General features: G+C 27.4%; 1 protein-coding gene across 3 annotated transcripts; it reads left to right on the top strand.

The window, feature by feature from the left end:
* The first annotated feature begins 3,325 nt into the window (after positions 1 to 3,325).
* Positions 3,326 to 12,874, top strand: LOC119677804 (transitional endoplasmic reticulum ATPase TER94). 3 transcript variants are annotated; one of them, XM_038089327.1, is made up of 7 exons: positions 3,326 to 3,522; positions 4,259 to 4,361; positions 5,518 to 5,964; positions 6,029 to 7,019; positions 7,109 to 7,707; positions 7,768 to 7,922; positions 7,988 to 8,147. In XM_038089327.1, the coding sequence occupies exons 1-7, from the start codon at positions 3,506 to 3,508 to the stop codon at positions 8,079 to 8,081; spliced, it is 2,406 nt and encodes an 801-aa protein (XP_037945255.1). In that variant the 5' UTR covers positions 3,326 to 3,505; the 3' UTR covers positions 8,082 to 8,147. The 3 variants fall into 3 exon arrangements, with proteins under 3 accessions (XP_037945255.1, XP_037945254.1, XP_037945253.1); XM_038089326.1 differs by lacking the exons at positions 3,326 to 3,522; positions 7,988 to 8,147 and adding exons at positions 3,930 to 4,177; positions 12,706 to 12,874; XM_038089325.1 differs by lacking the exon at positions 3,326 to 3,522 and adding an exon at positions 3,930 to 4,177.
* Positions 12,875 to 16,786: the final 3,912 nt, after the last annotated feature.

Below are 16,786 nucleotides of genomic sequence, written 5' to 3'. Positions count from 1 at the left end.
ATGTAGATTTTGTAATACAAACATTTTAAGCATGCTTGAAACTCTATTACTGGAATAGACCTGCTAGATCTTAACAGTTCCTTTCAAAGTGTGTTTACAGATCAGAAAACGACTAAGGGTTTTAAGTCCAAACCCCATACACCGTAGTTCTAATATATAAGTATCATGCCATCAGGGAAGTCGAATATAATGATAATCTCATATTTAAGTAAAAGTAAATTCTAAGTACACGAACTTTATAATAATTATAATATATAATAACATATAATATATATATATATATATATATATAACAATAATACCAAAAGAAGCTATAACTTCATCACTAAAATTAATTCACTTAATATCATAACCGCAACATTTATAATATCATATATTGATGCAAATAAATCATAAAAAAATTAATTATCTTAAACAATAATAAAAATTTTGCAAAAATTATGTTAACCAAAATAAAAAATTATATCATTCTCATGTAAAAAAAGCCTTTATATGGTAATATTTTTTTAACAAAAATTGATTAACATTTAAATGTTAATAAATTTCTTTTCTCATGTTCAACAAAAAAGATTTAATGAACAAAACCGAATAAAGCAGAAAAAAACACAAATAATGCCCAAATATTTACTTTCACTTTTGATATTATTGATACAATAACTTAAATTGAAACAATATTAATTTGTTTAGGTAAAAAATTATTTATAATTATTATACATAATATTTATATTTAATTATGATTGCATGACTTTATTTTAATTCAAATTCTGAACAGAATTGGTGAGTTGGTGGAAAATTAATTATTTCACCACTGCATAGAACATACAACGACATATTATTGTTTAAATAATATTTTTTAAAAAACATTTTTACACAAAAATATCATTTCTATCATGTAACTACAATATTAGTTAATAAAGTTTATGTATTACAATCTTATCGAATATGTGTTTAATAAAAACGTAGCAATTGAAATGATTTTTAAAATTTATAAATTTACAAAATACATAAACGTTAGCGACCTTCAAGTGCACAATGAAAAGATATTTGTTAATCATTGCTCACAGTTGAAAAGTTCAAATAAAATGTTTAAATTAAGTTTAAAATAAAAAATTTTCTGCAAATAATAAAATCTAAATTTGATTTATACAATAATATTTGCTTGAGTTCAATTTACAATGTTACAACAATTTAATTCATTAAAATTTTTTATTGCTTCATATCTCTTAAATCTTCTCAAGATTTTGCCATATTTTGTAATCTGAGTCAAATTCGATGAGTTTGCAATTTGCACAATTTTATTTAGTAAAAGTGTAATACTTTCAAAGTAAATAATTTATTTTTTATGGGCAAAGCATAAAAAATTAAGTTATAATGTTACGGATAATTGGCACATATTATATATACATAAAAAACCAATAAAAGAATTATTAAGTAGTTTTCAATGAGGTCTACGAATGTGAACCCCGCTTCGAAATATTAAACCACAAATTGCTATTATTTTATGATATTTACATTTAAATTACATTTTTTTTTAATTTGTAACTTAAAATTAATGTAAATAATTTGTTGTTAAATTTATAGTGACGTACTACTTAATATACATGATCATTTTTATAATAATTTTATTTTAAATATTTATTTTCTTACATAAAAAATTTGTAATGAAACTTAAAAATAATTTAGTTTATTTTTTTTTTTTTCGTTTGCCGTTTTCGATTCCTAAATCTGGAGTAATTTTTTCATTCGAGATGGTCTTTTAATAAACTTTTAGTGTAATTTTCATTCACGATTGATAAACCTCAAGCGAAATGTATAACACTCGAGGTTAATTTATAACACTCTAGATATTTTGCCTGAGTAGCAAGATTACACTAATAATAATATAAATGTCTACAAAACTATTACAAATTTGTTAGATAACTCTAAAAATATTGACCAATCAATTTGACATTCGAGAGTAAATTTAGATTAAATCCAGATTTATTACAGATTTATTTACATATTTAGATACAGATTTATTTTATTTAGTTTGTGTGTATTGAACAGGTTTACAAAAGTTATAAAAAAACAAAATTTATGGCATTTATATTTAAACTTGACAATAGAATCTTTATTATATTTTCAACTAAAAAGTTGCATTAATTAAAAAATGGTGTTCACTTAACAATATTTAACAAGTTAAATGGAAATGCAACCAAAAACATAATTATTATTTGTATATAAAAGGTTTATAATATGTTTATTAAAAAAAAAACGGAACACAATATAAATAATTGTAACAGTAACAGTAAATCGGTATAGTATATAATATTTTATTTTCTATTCTTTATTTTTCAATATAGACATATATATTGCTATATATATTTCACATATATCAACATCAATATAAATTTAATTAATTCACTTCGCCTATATATTTTAGTATTGAATAATTTTCATATGTGGTGACAATTTGTTTGAGTTTGAGTAAATTGATGGTAAATAGAGGAAAATAGTAAATTATATCGGTATGGCAGCGAATGTTGGTATTTACCAGTATTTCGAGTAGGGTAAATTAAATTATGTAAATTAGGTGTTATCATTGTGAAAATATTTAAAGATGTTTAATAAATAAATAAATAAATTTGAAAACTTTTAACCAAAATTAATAAATAAGTGCAATAAATAAATAAATAAATAAATATTTACAAAAGTACAGTGAAAATCCCTAGAAAATCAATTTATTCGAATTTTCACATGGCCATAATGTGTTTATATGTGTATTATAATAATATTATATTATATAAATTTATATTATTGTAATATATATATTATTAAAAATATCAAATTTAACAAATATATTCCAATGAGTTTCATTACAATATTTGTGTTAAATTTTAAAAATTGCTTGTATATAAATACAAATAAGTAAATAAACAAATAAAAATTTTGATTTGAATTTATATTTATATTTGATTGGAAAAAATTATTTTTTTTTTTTTATTTTACTTTTTGTTTTTATTGAATCTTCTAAAAATAAAAATAAACTTAGAACTAACAATAAATTATCGATAGATGTATTCATAAATTCAACACTTATATATAATAAAAGCCAAATGAAACAATATAATAATATTAAAAATAGCACAACAAAACTTTAAGCAATTTCAATTTTATATTAATTTCTAAATTACAACGCTCCATCGCATATATTCCAAACATACTATTGTCAAAATGTATTCAGTAATGAAATGTTTATTGAACATAGCATTGAATCACCAAAATTTTATTCACCACTAACATGACATTAACAAAATTGAATTCAACTTATGGAGTTGGTAGCACTGCGATACATTTGACTCAGCGCACAGAACGAGTCGAGGTATATTCGTGTTGGTTTTGCTTGATTTGGGTCGTTGCTACTATCGTGTATTATTGCCTAATTATATCAAGTGAACAGTGTGTTAACTTAAGTGTAAAAAATATCTAAAAATTATATATAAAACTATAATAACAATATTATATAATGGCTGAATCAAAAAGGTAAGAAATATCAGAGATATATAGAGAGAAAAAAAGCCGACAATGGTGCAACAACAATTTACCCTATGAATACAGCTGCCAGCTTCAATTTTCGCGTTGTCATTCAATGAAACTAAAGTGTAAAGTTAAAGAAAAAATTTTTTTTCCTTTGTAAATTTTTTAAAACCATCTAATCAAGACAAAACATAATTTAAGCAATGTAAAACATCACTAAAATTCATTTAAAACAAAATTGTAAAATTTTTATTTTAATTATAGCGTTGCGTCTCAGTACGCCATTTCTTTTTGTAATTATCATTGACACAATACTGAGTAAATTTTTATTTGACATTTAACATTTCAAAAAAAAACTATTGAAAACTACGAATATTAAAAGTATTTTTTGCTAGAATAAATTTTAATTATTATTTATTTTTCAAGTAACAAATAATATGTCAAATTAGTCGATATTAAAAAAATTGTACAAACCAAGCCTAACAATGCCTGGTAGGGGAAATCCTTTTAATCATTCTGAGCCAATGGACGAAGATGATGCCTTTGCTGTTTCTGATTATGTTTCACGTTTCAAACAAAATGAAAAAAAGAAAAAAGGCGTACCAAAACATCCAAATGAGGATATGCCCACCAGCAGTCGTGGCTACCTAATGAATCAAACGTGAATGTCCTAAATATTCATAATATATTCATACAATTCGTACTGTGCAGTTGTGAAATAATATATTTATATATTTTTCAGTGAGGACTTAGCTACTGCCATTCTGAAACGTAAAGATCGCCCAAATCGTTTAATTGTTGAAGAAGCTCTGAACGATGACAACTCAGTGGTGTCGTTATCGCAGGTTAGTCTTATAACTTCTTCTAAACATATTTTTAATTTCTTTTGTTAATTTTTAATTATTTCAATTATTATTTCCTTAAAAAGCTATACTAAATTAATACATGTTATTTTTAGCTCTATATTTTTATTTTTATCTATTATAAACAATCTATTTAATATTACACCTATTACAGATTTTATTATAGCAGGGTTCTAATTTATAAAGTTGGGTGTGGTAATTGAACTGTAGTTTTTCATAGATGTAAATTTTTTTATTTTAAATTATATTTTTTTAAATCAATAACAAAAAAATAAGCAACACAATTGAACTTGTCCAAGTCATTGCAAAAATTTCCATATGGTATACTTAAGCACGGACTTCGGCTCTTGATCGGTTTACAAACGAGTAAAACCGTAAGACGTATGTAAACCTAGTGAATCTGCATTCATTCACCAAAGACTTTCTTAAACATTTAATGAAAAGTATTATTTATTGCTAAATATGGTTTGTAAACTGTCCATATACGAAGATATCAAACGAGCTTGCAACTAAATACTTTAGATGTCATTGTACACGTGAAATGAAATGTGTGACGTGACTCAACTATTGTTGGTTGGTTTATATGACACTGCAAAAATTTGTTATAACATTCATTCTCTCAGCAATGTACTTGGTTGACAACAATTTTATAGAATAGAAACACTTTCCAAATAAACTTTCGTATTAAACTTGACACCGCAGTCCTTGCGCCGATAAACGATTGTTATGAACGCCCAAATGATCGAAATTTTTGCATGACTTATGCATGCAGCGTAGAGAATTTTTGGGTTAGGTTATTTAAGGTTATACCGGCAAGCCCTAAGGGATCCACTTAGGCTCGAATTTTGATCGAATCAATTCAAACCTTAACTTTCCGAATCCCTTCTGCTGCAAAATAAATTTTTTTATTCCTTCTGATCATTAAGCAAAATATTTAAGCCGTGTTGCCAACAGTTCAAAAGTTAAACCAGTTTATAGTTAATTACAGCTATATTAAACCTCCCTATACATACAATTTTATTATATTCATTTTTTTTAAGTATTATATAGAAAATATTAATAGATTAGTATCTTCAGTCCAACAAATAAAACATAAGCGAAAAGATTTTATGCTAACGATTACTGTTTGTTTATTTAGTCGAAGATGGATGAATTACAGTTGTTCCGTGGAGATACTGTCATTCTTAAAGGCAAGCGTCGAAAAGAAACCGTTTGTATTGTACTTTCCGACGAAAATTGTCCCGATGAGAAAATACGGATGAATCGTGTTGTGCGTAACAATTTATGTGTACATTTATCCGATGTTGTTTCTATTCAGTCTTGTCCAGATGTAAAGTACGGCAAACGAGTACGTATCTTACCAATTGATGACACTACTGAAGGCGTTACTGGCAATCTATTCGAAATTTACTTAAAACCATATTTTCTCGAGGCTTATAGGCCCATACATATGGGTGACAATTTTATAGTTCGTGCGGCTATGCGTCCGATCGAATTTAAAGTAGTACTAACTGATCCGGAACCTTATTGCATTGTAGCGCCTGAAACAGTTATATTTTGTGATGGCGATCCAATTAAACGTGAAGTAAGTTTTGAATTCAAAACAATTCGTTTTAATTTTATTAATTTATTTTTCTTCAAACTCAAAGGAAGAGGAAGAATCCTTGAATGCAGTAGGTTATGATGATATTGGTGGCTGCCGTAAGCAATTGGCACAAATTAAGGAAATGGTAGAATTACCATTGCGACATCCATCTTTGTTCAAAGCGATTGGTGTTAAACCACCACGTGGTATACTTATGTACGGTCCACCTGGTACAGGCAAAACTCTAATAGCGCGTGCTGTTGCCAATGAGACAGGCGCATTCTTCTTCCTAATAAATGGGCCCGAAATTATGTCTAAGTTAGCTGGTGAATCTGAATCGAATTTACGTAAAGCTTTTGAAGAGGCAGAGAAAAATTCACCTGCAATTATTTTCATTGATGAGATAGACGCTATTGCACCAAAACGCGACAAGACACACGGTGAAGTAGAACGTCGTATTGTGTCACAATTACTGACTTTGATGGATGGCATGAAGAAGAGTTCACATTTGATTGTAATGGCAGCAACAAATCGTCCAAATTCAATTGATCCTGCGTTGCGTAGATTTGGTCGTTTTGATCGCGAAATCGATATTGGCATACCGGACGCTACTGGCCGCTTGGAAGTCTTACGCATTCATACTAAAAATATGAAATTAGCCGATGACGTCGACTTGGAGCAGATTGCTGCTGAGTCTCATGGACATGTTGGTGCCGATTTGGCGTCCTTATGTTCTGAAGCTGCTTTGCAACAAATTAGAGAAAAGATGGATCTGATAGATTTGGAGGACGATAAGATTGATGCTGAAGTTTTGGCTTCTCTCGCCGTTACAATGGAGAACTTCCGATATGCTATGACCAAATCAAGTCCTTCAGCATTACGCGAAACTGTTGTTGAGGTACCAAATACTACATGGCATGACATTGGTGGCTTAGAAAATGTGAAGAAAGAATTGCAGGAATTGGTGCAATATCCAGTTGAACATCCAGATAAGTTCTTGAAATTTGGTATGCAACCAAGCCGTGGTGTACTCTTCTATGGACCGCCTGGTTGCGGTAAGTTTGTTTATATATTTTCAGTTAGATAGTTTTATATCTATCATAGAGGTAATTCAATTAATATATTAATATATTTGCTTTTTTAGGTAAAACACTGCTAGCTAAAGCTATAGCAAATGAATGTCAAGCTAATTTTATATCCGTTAAGGGTCCTGAATTGTTAACTATGTGGTTTGGTGAATCTGAAGCAAATGTACGTGATATTTTCGATAAAGCACGTTCAGCAGCACCATGCGTATTGTTCTTTGATGAGCTGGACTCAATTGCCAAAGCTCGTGGCGGTAACGTAGGAGATGCAGGTGGTGCAGCTGATCGCGTCATTAATCAGATTCTAACTGAAATGGATGGCATGGGCGCTAAGAAAAATGTATTCATTATTGGTGCAACCAACCGGCCCGATATTATTGATCCAGCCATCTTACGTCCTGGACGTTTAGATCAACTTATTTATATACCATTACCCGACGAAAAGTCACGTGAAGCTATATTAAAAGCAAATTTGCGCAAATCACCATTGGCTAAGGAAGTTGATCTTACTTATATTGCTAAAGTAACCCAAGGCTTTTCAGGTGCCGATTTAACTGAAATTTGTCAACGTGCTTGTAAATTAGCCATTCGTCAGGCCATCGAAGCTGAAATCCGACGCGAAAAAGAACGCGCTGAAAATCAAAACTCAGCTATGGATGTAAGTAATATATTACACTATATGATACATAATAATTAAAATTATATTGATGACAAACAGATGGACGAAGATGATCCAGTTCCTGAAATTACACGTGCTCATTTTGAGGACGCCATGAAATTCGCACGTCGTTCTGTCTCTGACAATGACATTAGAAAATACGAAATGTTTGCACAGACGTTACAACAATCCCGTGGTTTCGGACAAAATTTCAGGTAAAATTCTTAACGCTTATCTATGTATGTATGGAAATAAAAATTTTATTATCTACTATATTTAGATTCCCTGGCGCTACCAGTAGCTCCACAGGTGCTGGTTCAAGCACACCCTTAAATCCACCCGGTGATAGTGGGGATGATGACTTATACAGTTAGATTTATAGTCTATATTTTAAATTATATAAAAATGAAAAAATAATTTAAACATTTTGTCGAAATTAATTACGTATATGTTAATTAGTAACATCATAAGCGACAACACTTAAGAACAAGTTTGTTTACATTTTACATGTTTACATGTTTACATTTCCTGAATATTTAAATTTATATCGATGTATTTTAAAAGCAATTATTAACATTGCTCTAATATAAAAATTAATTTAAAAATATACCGAACATTCTATAGAAGTACATTAAAATTATTTAGAAAGATCAATGGAAACAAAACGTTTTTAAATAAAAAATAATAAAAATTACATCGTTTTATACTAATTTCGGGTTTTATACATTTTTTTCTTTTTAATGGATTAGTATATAGTTTTGTGGTACTGACAATTTTAAAATAAAAATTTCTTCCCTAAATCTTAGAGGAAAGATTTTGTTATTTACAAACATTTTAAAATTAGTAAAAGTAATTTTAGAGAAAGTAATAAAAACAACTAAGATTATGTTGTTGAGGTCTGGATATAGCATATGCTAAACAGTTACTAGTCACACATAAAGACGTCTGTCCATAATATATGTACCAACTGCAACACTGGCCTTCGTGATATAGTCCATCTATTTCCATGCTGATATACACACTCAAATTTTAATCAGCTCTATAGCTCTGTGCTATTGAGGTGGGAAAATTACTTTATTTGGATCCAATATTTTGATATAACCTCATTTATCGCTTTTTTACTATGCTATGTAAGTTTTCTCATCTTAATAGAAACTTGATTCCAAAGTCAATTTGGGCTTCGACCTAGTAACAACAACAAACTCCTTAATAATAATAAGGGAACTCAGCAAACAGTTCTATTTATTGGATTTTAATGAAATTATCACGTTACTGGGTTAATATCGAGTTAAGGCCTTGAATTTTAGAATATTTTTTATTACTCGGTAAAAAAATAATTCTTTTTGTTCTTATAATAAAATTGGAAAGAAAAAAATATATCTAAAAATTAATAATCCATAAATATTACGGAAAAAGTATTTAAGAGTTAAGTTTACACATAGTTTATCATTTTAAAAAATTACTCGGTAGATCTGAATACTGTTACTGCTATATGCTTATCTTATAGTTAATACTAGTATTAATTATAATTACTACATAAAAATATATAGAGAAGCTTTTATGACATATATGAAGTATGTATGTATATATACATATATAATCCCTTAACACTTAGTGATGATGAAGACGAAATTCTTCGAAACAAGTTCCATAAGCTAACTGAGCTACAGTTCTTAGAAAACGTGAGCAATTTTTCCACAAATCGGCTAGCGTCTGTTTTCTTTAGTGCACAAAGAAATTTCGTTCTTAAATGATCTCAGACGTGGTTATACAATAAACTCAGTTTATTCTTACAACTTTTTAAACCAACTGAATGCAAAAATTTGTTTAAAAAAACGCAGGGCTGATTTGAAGAGTCCTAACTTAAGTCTCAAAACTAAGTTAATAATCATCCCTATTCTGAATATTCCCAGGGAATAAGGGAAATGGGAGAATAGAAAAAAACTGCCATTCCCATTTCATTCAGAATAGGGATGAATATGAATAAAACCAATAGAGTTGACAACTGAAGTCAATATTGAAGCTTAAGTTACGGTTGCGAAATCAGTTCTCAGCTTACGGAAGTAAAAATTTATATCCTATCAAGACAATTCATCTGTTGCTCACATAATATAGACGTACAGTCTGCAGTCTACCGTCGGGAAAATCAGTGAAATAGACTACAAAATGTTGTGACTATTCGCCAGATTTTTAGCCCTTCTTATACATCATTCCTATAAATTTCTTTTGCGAAAAACGATTTTTATTATACGAAGAGGTAGTAGCTGCTATATTTCATTGCCGAACAAAGACTATATAGAAGTGATTCATAAATCGAAGGACCATTAGCATTAGTGTATAGGATTGGGAAAATTTGTATTGAGAAATCTCATTTTTACTAGTAAAAGTCTAATCCGCGAACTTGTTAAACAATATAGTATATTGGTATGAGACTATATGTTTATCTGTTTTTATAATAATATATAAGAAAAAAGTATAATAGTGCTCATTTAAACACGAGTAGCGAGCTCAGTAATAGTGTAACAATGCAAACCAAACTGATTTACAATTACAACAACACAACGGTTAATTGTGGACAAATTCAGTTACTGATCTTTCATTAATTTAAAAACTTTACTGAAATGTAGGTAAATGCCAAGAAAAGACAAAGAGACTCATCAACTAATCTCAGACAGTCTCTAATCGATTGCTTATACTGAGCTGAGATAATGTGAGCATTATCTCAGGGTTTTTGACAAATGTTTTACGGTGCCATTTCAAAGAAATGGACCTCTCTGAAAGAAATGAACCTTCCTGTCATTGTGACAACACTTTTGCTCTAAATAATATATAGAACATTACGAAACCGTCAAAATGATCAACTTTATGAAAAGCTTAACGTTCGGTTGATACAAATAGGCTTAACACAATACACCATCTAAACCGCGATTACCCACTTAATAATAATATCGCATTGGATTGTTACTAGATTACCGAGCTCGTTAGCCGAGCTTTGTTAATACAACGAATTTTTATTATTATTAAGTTGGATTCATCGAATTATGAAACACTTGAAGGACCTGAAGTGAAACAAAACGTCTTGCATTAGATATAGTTCAATGGAAACTATTTGTTAAGACCCTATGTTTCACTTAGGAATAAATGGATTAAATATTATAAGTTGGATAATTAATTAAGATCTTTTATAACCGCTTCATGTATTTAGTGTAGTTATGCAAGTGTGATTTTCGCGATAAATTTTAGTATTAAACCTACTTCTTTGAAACTTATTTCTGTATCCCATTAAAGTTGCCTTCCTAGGTGTTTTTTTTAGTTTATGGATCAAAATCGTAATCTAATATGCTAACTCAGCTAAAGTTAAACCGCAAGCTCCTAGCACGTATTTTACGATCTCATTCTATTCTCATTCCATTAGAGTAAGTTTCTAGATGTTAATTTTACCCACAGTACGCTGTCAAACTTCCCGCAGTATTCTAGCGATCTCGATTGTGCTAGATCTAACAGATATTGCTCCAGTATCCCTTTCTTTGCTTCTTCTCGTCTTTCTGTATGTGTGCAAAAGTGGTTTCGGGTCTGAAGACAGTGGGCCTATTTCGTACGTTATATAAAAAAAATATTTTAAATTTCATTTTAAATAAAATTACAAATAAAACAAATTTTTGAAATATTTATTAAAATTTTTATTAATTCGTCCATTAAATTTACTAATTTAATTTGCCTTTGCTTTCTCATTTGATTTAATTTATATTTATAAATTTTATTAAAAATTCCGTTTTCTTTTTTTTTTTGTTTTTGTAACAATTTGATTTTTTTTTTATGTAAATTGTAGCACAAAATTATTTTAATTTAAAAATGCTTTAATATTTACTTTTTTGAAATTTCTGCTTTATAAATAAATTTTGGCAATTGATAATTTATTTATGAAAGCTAAATAAATTATAATAAAAATTATAAACGAAATTCTAAAAATTATTTAAAACTATTAAAATGAATGCAATCTTTATTATTTAATTTTTATTTAACTTTTTATTGATTATTTCTAATTAATTTTTTTTATAATCTTATGAATTTTATTTTGTTAAACTTATAATTAATTAAATTATTTTCGCTTGCAGTGTCTACACTTTTTTCAATTTATTTTTCTTTTTAAATATATATTAAGATAATAATTTTTAATTTAATATAATTTTTTAGTTTTTTCTTTTTTTTAATGAAATTACAACACAACAACAAAATTTACATACATTTTTTTAACCTATTTTTGCACAAAATTTTTTATAGAATTTTTTATTTTTAATTTTGCTTATTAATTGCGAAGAAATAAATTTCATATAGATTTTCATAAATTTCCAAATAATTTCTTTTTTTTTTAATATTGTTTTAATATTGTTTTTAATAAATGTTTATATGTAAATATGATAATGTAGCTATTGCTGTGTGCATTGCTTGTGGGTTTTATTAGTATTTGTTGAACTGCATTTGTGTGTGTTCTTAATTTTTTTAAAGAAAATGTCCAGCATTTTCGTTTTTATAAAAGTAAATTATTTTTACTTTTTGTTTTTAATATAATAAATTTATAAATTTTTATTTCTTGCCTGTCTTAATTCGAAATGAATTTCAAATTTAATTTTTTTTTCATTAAAATTCTTACATTTAAAGTCTTAAAACAAGACTAGACACCAATTACATATATTTCAAACATAATTATTTTTTCTTTGTTCTGACATTGTTTTGTATATAATTTAATATTTTATTAAATATGCATTTAATAATATGTTTTGTTACGCTTATCATTTCTCTTTATATTACTAACGATTTGTAATATAAATTTTTATTATAGTTTTTCAATTATATTTAAAATATTAATTTTTTTTATATATATATATTAATTTGATTGATTTTTCTTTAACGTAGCTTTAAAGTATTTACGACATACATTTATCTATATAGTAAAAATTCTAAAGAAACATATAGTAAATAAATATTTTATATTTTAAGGTAGATAAGCTCATGTAAGCGAGGGCTTCGAAGTGGAAGGGAAAGTGTATAAGAGGATTGGCTAAAATTTCCGAATCATTTTTCTAGTATCAAAATCGAAATAAGTGACGACAAAGATTTTGACCTTCCACGATTCAAGCACTGATATTGCTTTAAATTTTTTTTACTCTATTATACATTGAAAAAAAAAATATATATATATTATAGATTACTATATAATGTAATTTTATATAATTTTATACAGAATATAAGTATAAGATTAAGATCGAGATAAGTGCTTTAGAAGTAACATTATGTACTTGAAATAATATGACTGTTTTAATTTTCATTTTAATATTAATAAATTGTGAGATGCAGCTTTCTATTTTCGTGGTAAATTTAAAACTTTTAGATGCAGAGATATGAAAATATTTAAAATTATACTATTTAGAATGTGTATAAATTTCAAATTTAAAACTGTTCGGAGATAAATGTATGCAGTTTCCCGTAAAATGAATTTAAAAACGTCTTCACATTCTCTGCAAAAATGTAAAACTGTGCGAAAATAGAATATCATTCTATCATCTTGAAAATAGACATAAAATATGAAACAAAACAAAACCATCAAACAAGATATATATGAAGAATGTCAATACAAACATATACCTGCTTGTAGAATCCCTTTGGGGGTGGTAAATAGCACTTGATCGTCGTGGTTGAAGAGTGGCTCTGAGTTGTAGACCCGGTCGTTTTTGGAACTTTTTCAAGGTTTCTCCATCTTGACCCAGGTTGATTTAAATTTAACACGCACCCATCCGTACTCCCACTGCATAATCCCTCATCCTAACTCAACCTTTACCCATACACATTCCAACCCATGTGTTCGTCGTGTGATTTTTATCAAGTTATCTGCTTTCCAGATTTCTGTGGACTACCACAACAACAACATCTAAGAGGATCACGTTTATTAAAAACCACGGATCGTTTAAGACAATTGCGGATAGCATAATATTAGAGTTATTATTATTATTTTTTGAAAAGGGGTAGTCACTGTGACCTTAGTTGGATTAGAGTGTTTCTCCAAGTCCGATTTCTTTAATGAAAGACAGTACATAGAATCTATCTTTCTTAGTCTTGAATTCTTATGATCCATGAAATATCCTCCTAGATGTTAATAATAAAATTTGGGTTGAGCTGCATAGAAATCTTTACGTTATAATATCTATTAAACGCATTGGCATATAAAAGATTTTTATGATTCAAGTCCCTTTTAAAATATTTCCGATCATTTTACACTAGATATAACATAATTGAGTTTTGTCAATCAAAATTTTTCATATGAACTTTGAATTAATTTTCAAAAATTCACCCTTAAATGAGTCTTTGTATTTGGCACTAACTGAACTAATACATTTTTTTTTTTATAAATGATTCTAAATGCATATTGAAATGCTACAAAACTAGTTTCTTGTTTTTAAACTAAGCTTAGCTAAATAAACTCCAAAGACAACCAAATGGAACGAAGCCAAATTTTGAAGTCAACAAATATCAGTTTATAAGTTTATAAGTCAAATCCAACTTTACTAATAGGTCTAACCACGAGTGGTTCACTTAGGAACGATCTCGATGTAAAAAAAACTATTCTTCCTGAACTTCAGAAATGAAGAGCAAATGTTTCCAAAATCTGAACAAATCAGACAATGATAAAAACAATGATAGTAGTGATAACCGATCACGTCCTTCAAAAGAAGTATAAGATGTGAATAGAGCTTCCGACAACTAACGAATGCTAATTACATATGTACGGAAGAGACAGAAACATAACCTTGGAGACATAAATGCTCTGCTCTTTTACAATAAAAGAGAAGAATTTTTTACAAAGAATTGTTCCAGATATATAAGAGTGAACACAACGATCTGGAAAATATGACCTGCGATATGGATGCAGCTAAACTGAAAGAAATCCTTCGGTAATTTTGCATAGATCCGATACAATAGTTCATCAGTAGATATTTCATCAATGGATAGTTCATAAATGGACGCACAGTCACGAACAGCTAATGTTTGAGCATTACAAATGCAATAGCAGTAACAATAAATAAGTTGTGACTTTCGAAGGCACTGTATATTATGGAGAGTTAACAGTAGTGAACACTTTATATGACAAGCAACGTTCATAGAACATTACACAAAATAATTTTTCATGAGATAAAACAAGATAGATTTCATAGGTTGCTAATTATACCAACCTAACTTATCTCAATGAAATAACAACATAATAGGATCTAATTAAGTATAAATACTAATTTAATAGCTTCTTTTATATTTAAATTTAGATTTTGATTTGAACAGATGGACTTGATTTTCGGAAAACTGTGGACCCGTATAAAAGACAAGAGTCCTTGCTACGTTAACAGGGATGTCTGTTTAGAAGAGGCTCCATATAATAACGATTTCAATGTATTTATATTTTAGTATACTAGCACACAATTTTTACTAGCACACAATATATACTATGATCACGATATTCTACACCATTGAGAACTAAAATCAGCCTACTTTTCTAAAAATAACTTACTATATGTACTGCTACTGACAAGAATACATATTTCTCAACTAAAATGTAATTGAACACTTCAGAGAAGTGTAAACGCTTAATGGCATAAAATTAAAATTTAGTGAAATTTTTACTTGAAAACTGCATCTACACTCGTAATATGTTTAATAATGAATTTTACATGTTTAATTGTCTGTTGTCAAATATGTTATTATTTCCTCTAATTAATTCTAGTTATACGAAGAACTTAAGAGAGGGTCTTTTAATATTTACTTATATTCATTATAAAAATTTTACTTATTTATAAACGCACATCAAAGCTTTAATATATCAATTAAATAGCAAAACTACATTAGTTTTTTTAAATATTAATTTTTCATAATTCATAATATTCATATATAACTATTATGTATATTTGCAAATATTAAAAATAAGCAAATTTTATATTTATTTAGTAATGTTGAACTATTTTTTTCTTGTTTTTAATTTATATATTATATTTTATGATTTTTAATTTTTACTTATTTTTACTCAAAGTATCTTTCAAAAGAGTTGTTCCCATACAACATTGTCGAAAAAGAAAAGAGCTTAGAAGTTAAGTGTTAAAAGAAATATATATGAAAAATTATATTATTAAGATTCAAAGATAAGAAATAAATTATTTTGAAATAAATTTTTAGTTTTAATTAATTTAATTAATAAATAATTGTTTATATTAGTCATTTTGCTTACTATCCATATTTATTTAATAATCTTTTGATTTGCAAGAAATTTTAAATTGTCATAGAATATGAATCCATTTCGCATTTGTAAAATTACTATTAGTTTTTACGAAAAGCTAGTATAACATACTAGTATATACCAATCTAATAGTTAATGTATAATTTTATTAAAAATTGTATATGTATTGTATGTAGCAACCACCTCTTATTCTAGAAGTAAAGCGTATTAAGTCATTACTTATATTTATAAGTAATGTGAAAACCTATATATATAGTTTAATATTGAACATCTCTGTCGTATTACAATGGACTCATCTGTTAGAACTAAAGTGTGCTTATGGTTTACGAGGCAGACATACATTATATTCTATCCATCTGTCTTAATAATTAATTATGAAAAACTCTTCGTTATCTTTCCGTAGTATATATTATATTTATATATATACTAATTGAATTCATAAACGATTATGAAATGCGTATTTAACACTACACCAAAGTGTACATTGTAGATATACAAATACTTATCACCCTTACATCGAAAAACCAGAGCTCTGTAGTAGGAACAAGTAAAAAATAAAGAAAGTTATAACGAATATATTATTTATTATATATACATATAATATACATAATATTTATGTTATAATATATTATATATAATTATTTTTTATAAAACATTCTCCAGAGTATAAACCCATTATCAATCAATCAAATTCGATAATATGTTTACAGACAACATTTCGTTTTTGAATTGCTTTATAATCGTGTATATCGTGTAATATAAATAATTCTTTTTTTAAATAAATGATATCTGACCGAATAATTT

Source organism: Teleopsis dalmanni, chromosome 2 (genome assembly GCF_002237135.1).
Source record: "Teleopsis dalmanni isolate 2A chromosome 2, ASM223713v2, whole genome shotgun sequence".
Taxonomy (NCBI): domain Eukaryota; kingdom Metazoa; phylum Arthropoda; class Insecta; order Diptera; family Diopsidae; genus Teleopsis; species Teleopsis dalmanni.
This window is presented reverse-complemented; position numbering and strand designations above follow the sequence as displayed.

Excerpts from the sequence above, each read along its gene's own strand:
- LOC119677804 (XM_038089325.1), top strand. The coding sequence starts at position 4,002 with ATGCCTGGTAGGGGAAATCCTTTTAATCATTCTGAGCCAATGGACGAA. Across the intron at positions 4,178-4,258 it reads GGCTACCTAATGAATCAAAC|TGAGGACTTAGCTACTGCCA; the intron begins GTGAATGTCCTA and ends TATATTTTTCAG. Across the intron at positions 4,362-5,517 it reads CAGTGGTGTCGTTATCGCAG|TCGAAGATGGATGAATTACA; the intron begins GTTAGTCTTATA and ends TTGTTTATTTAG.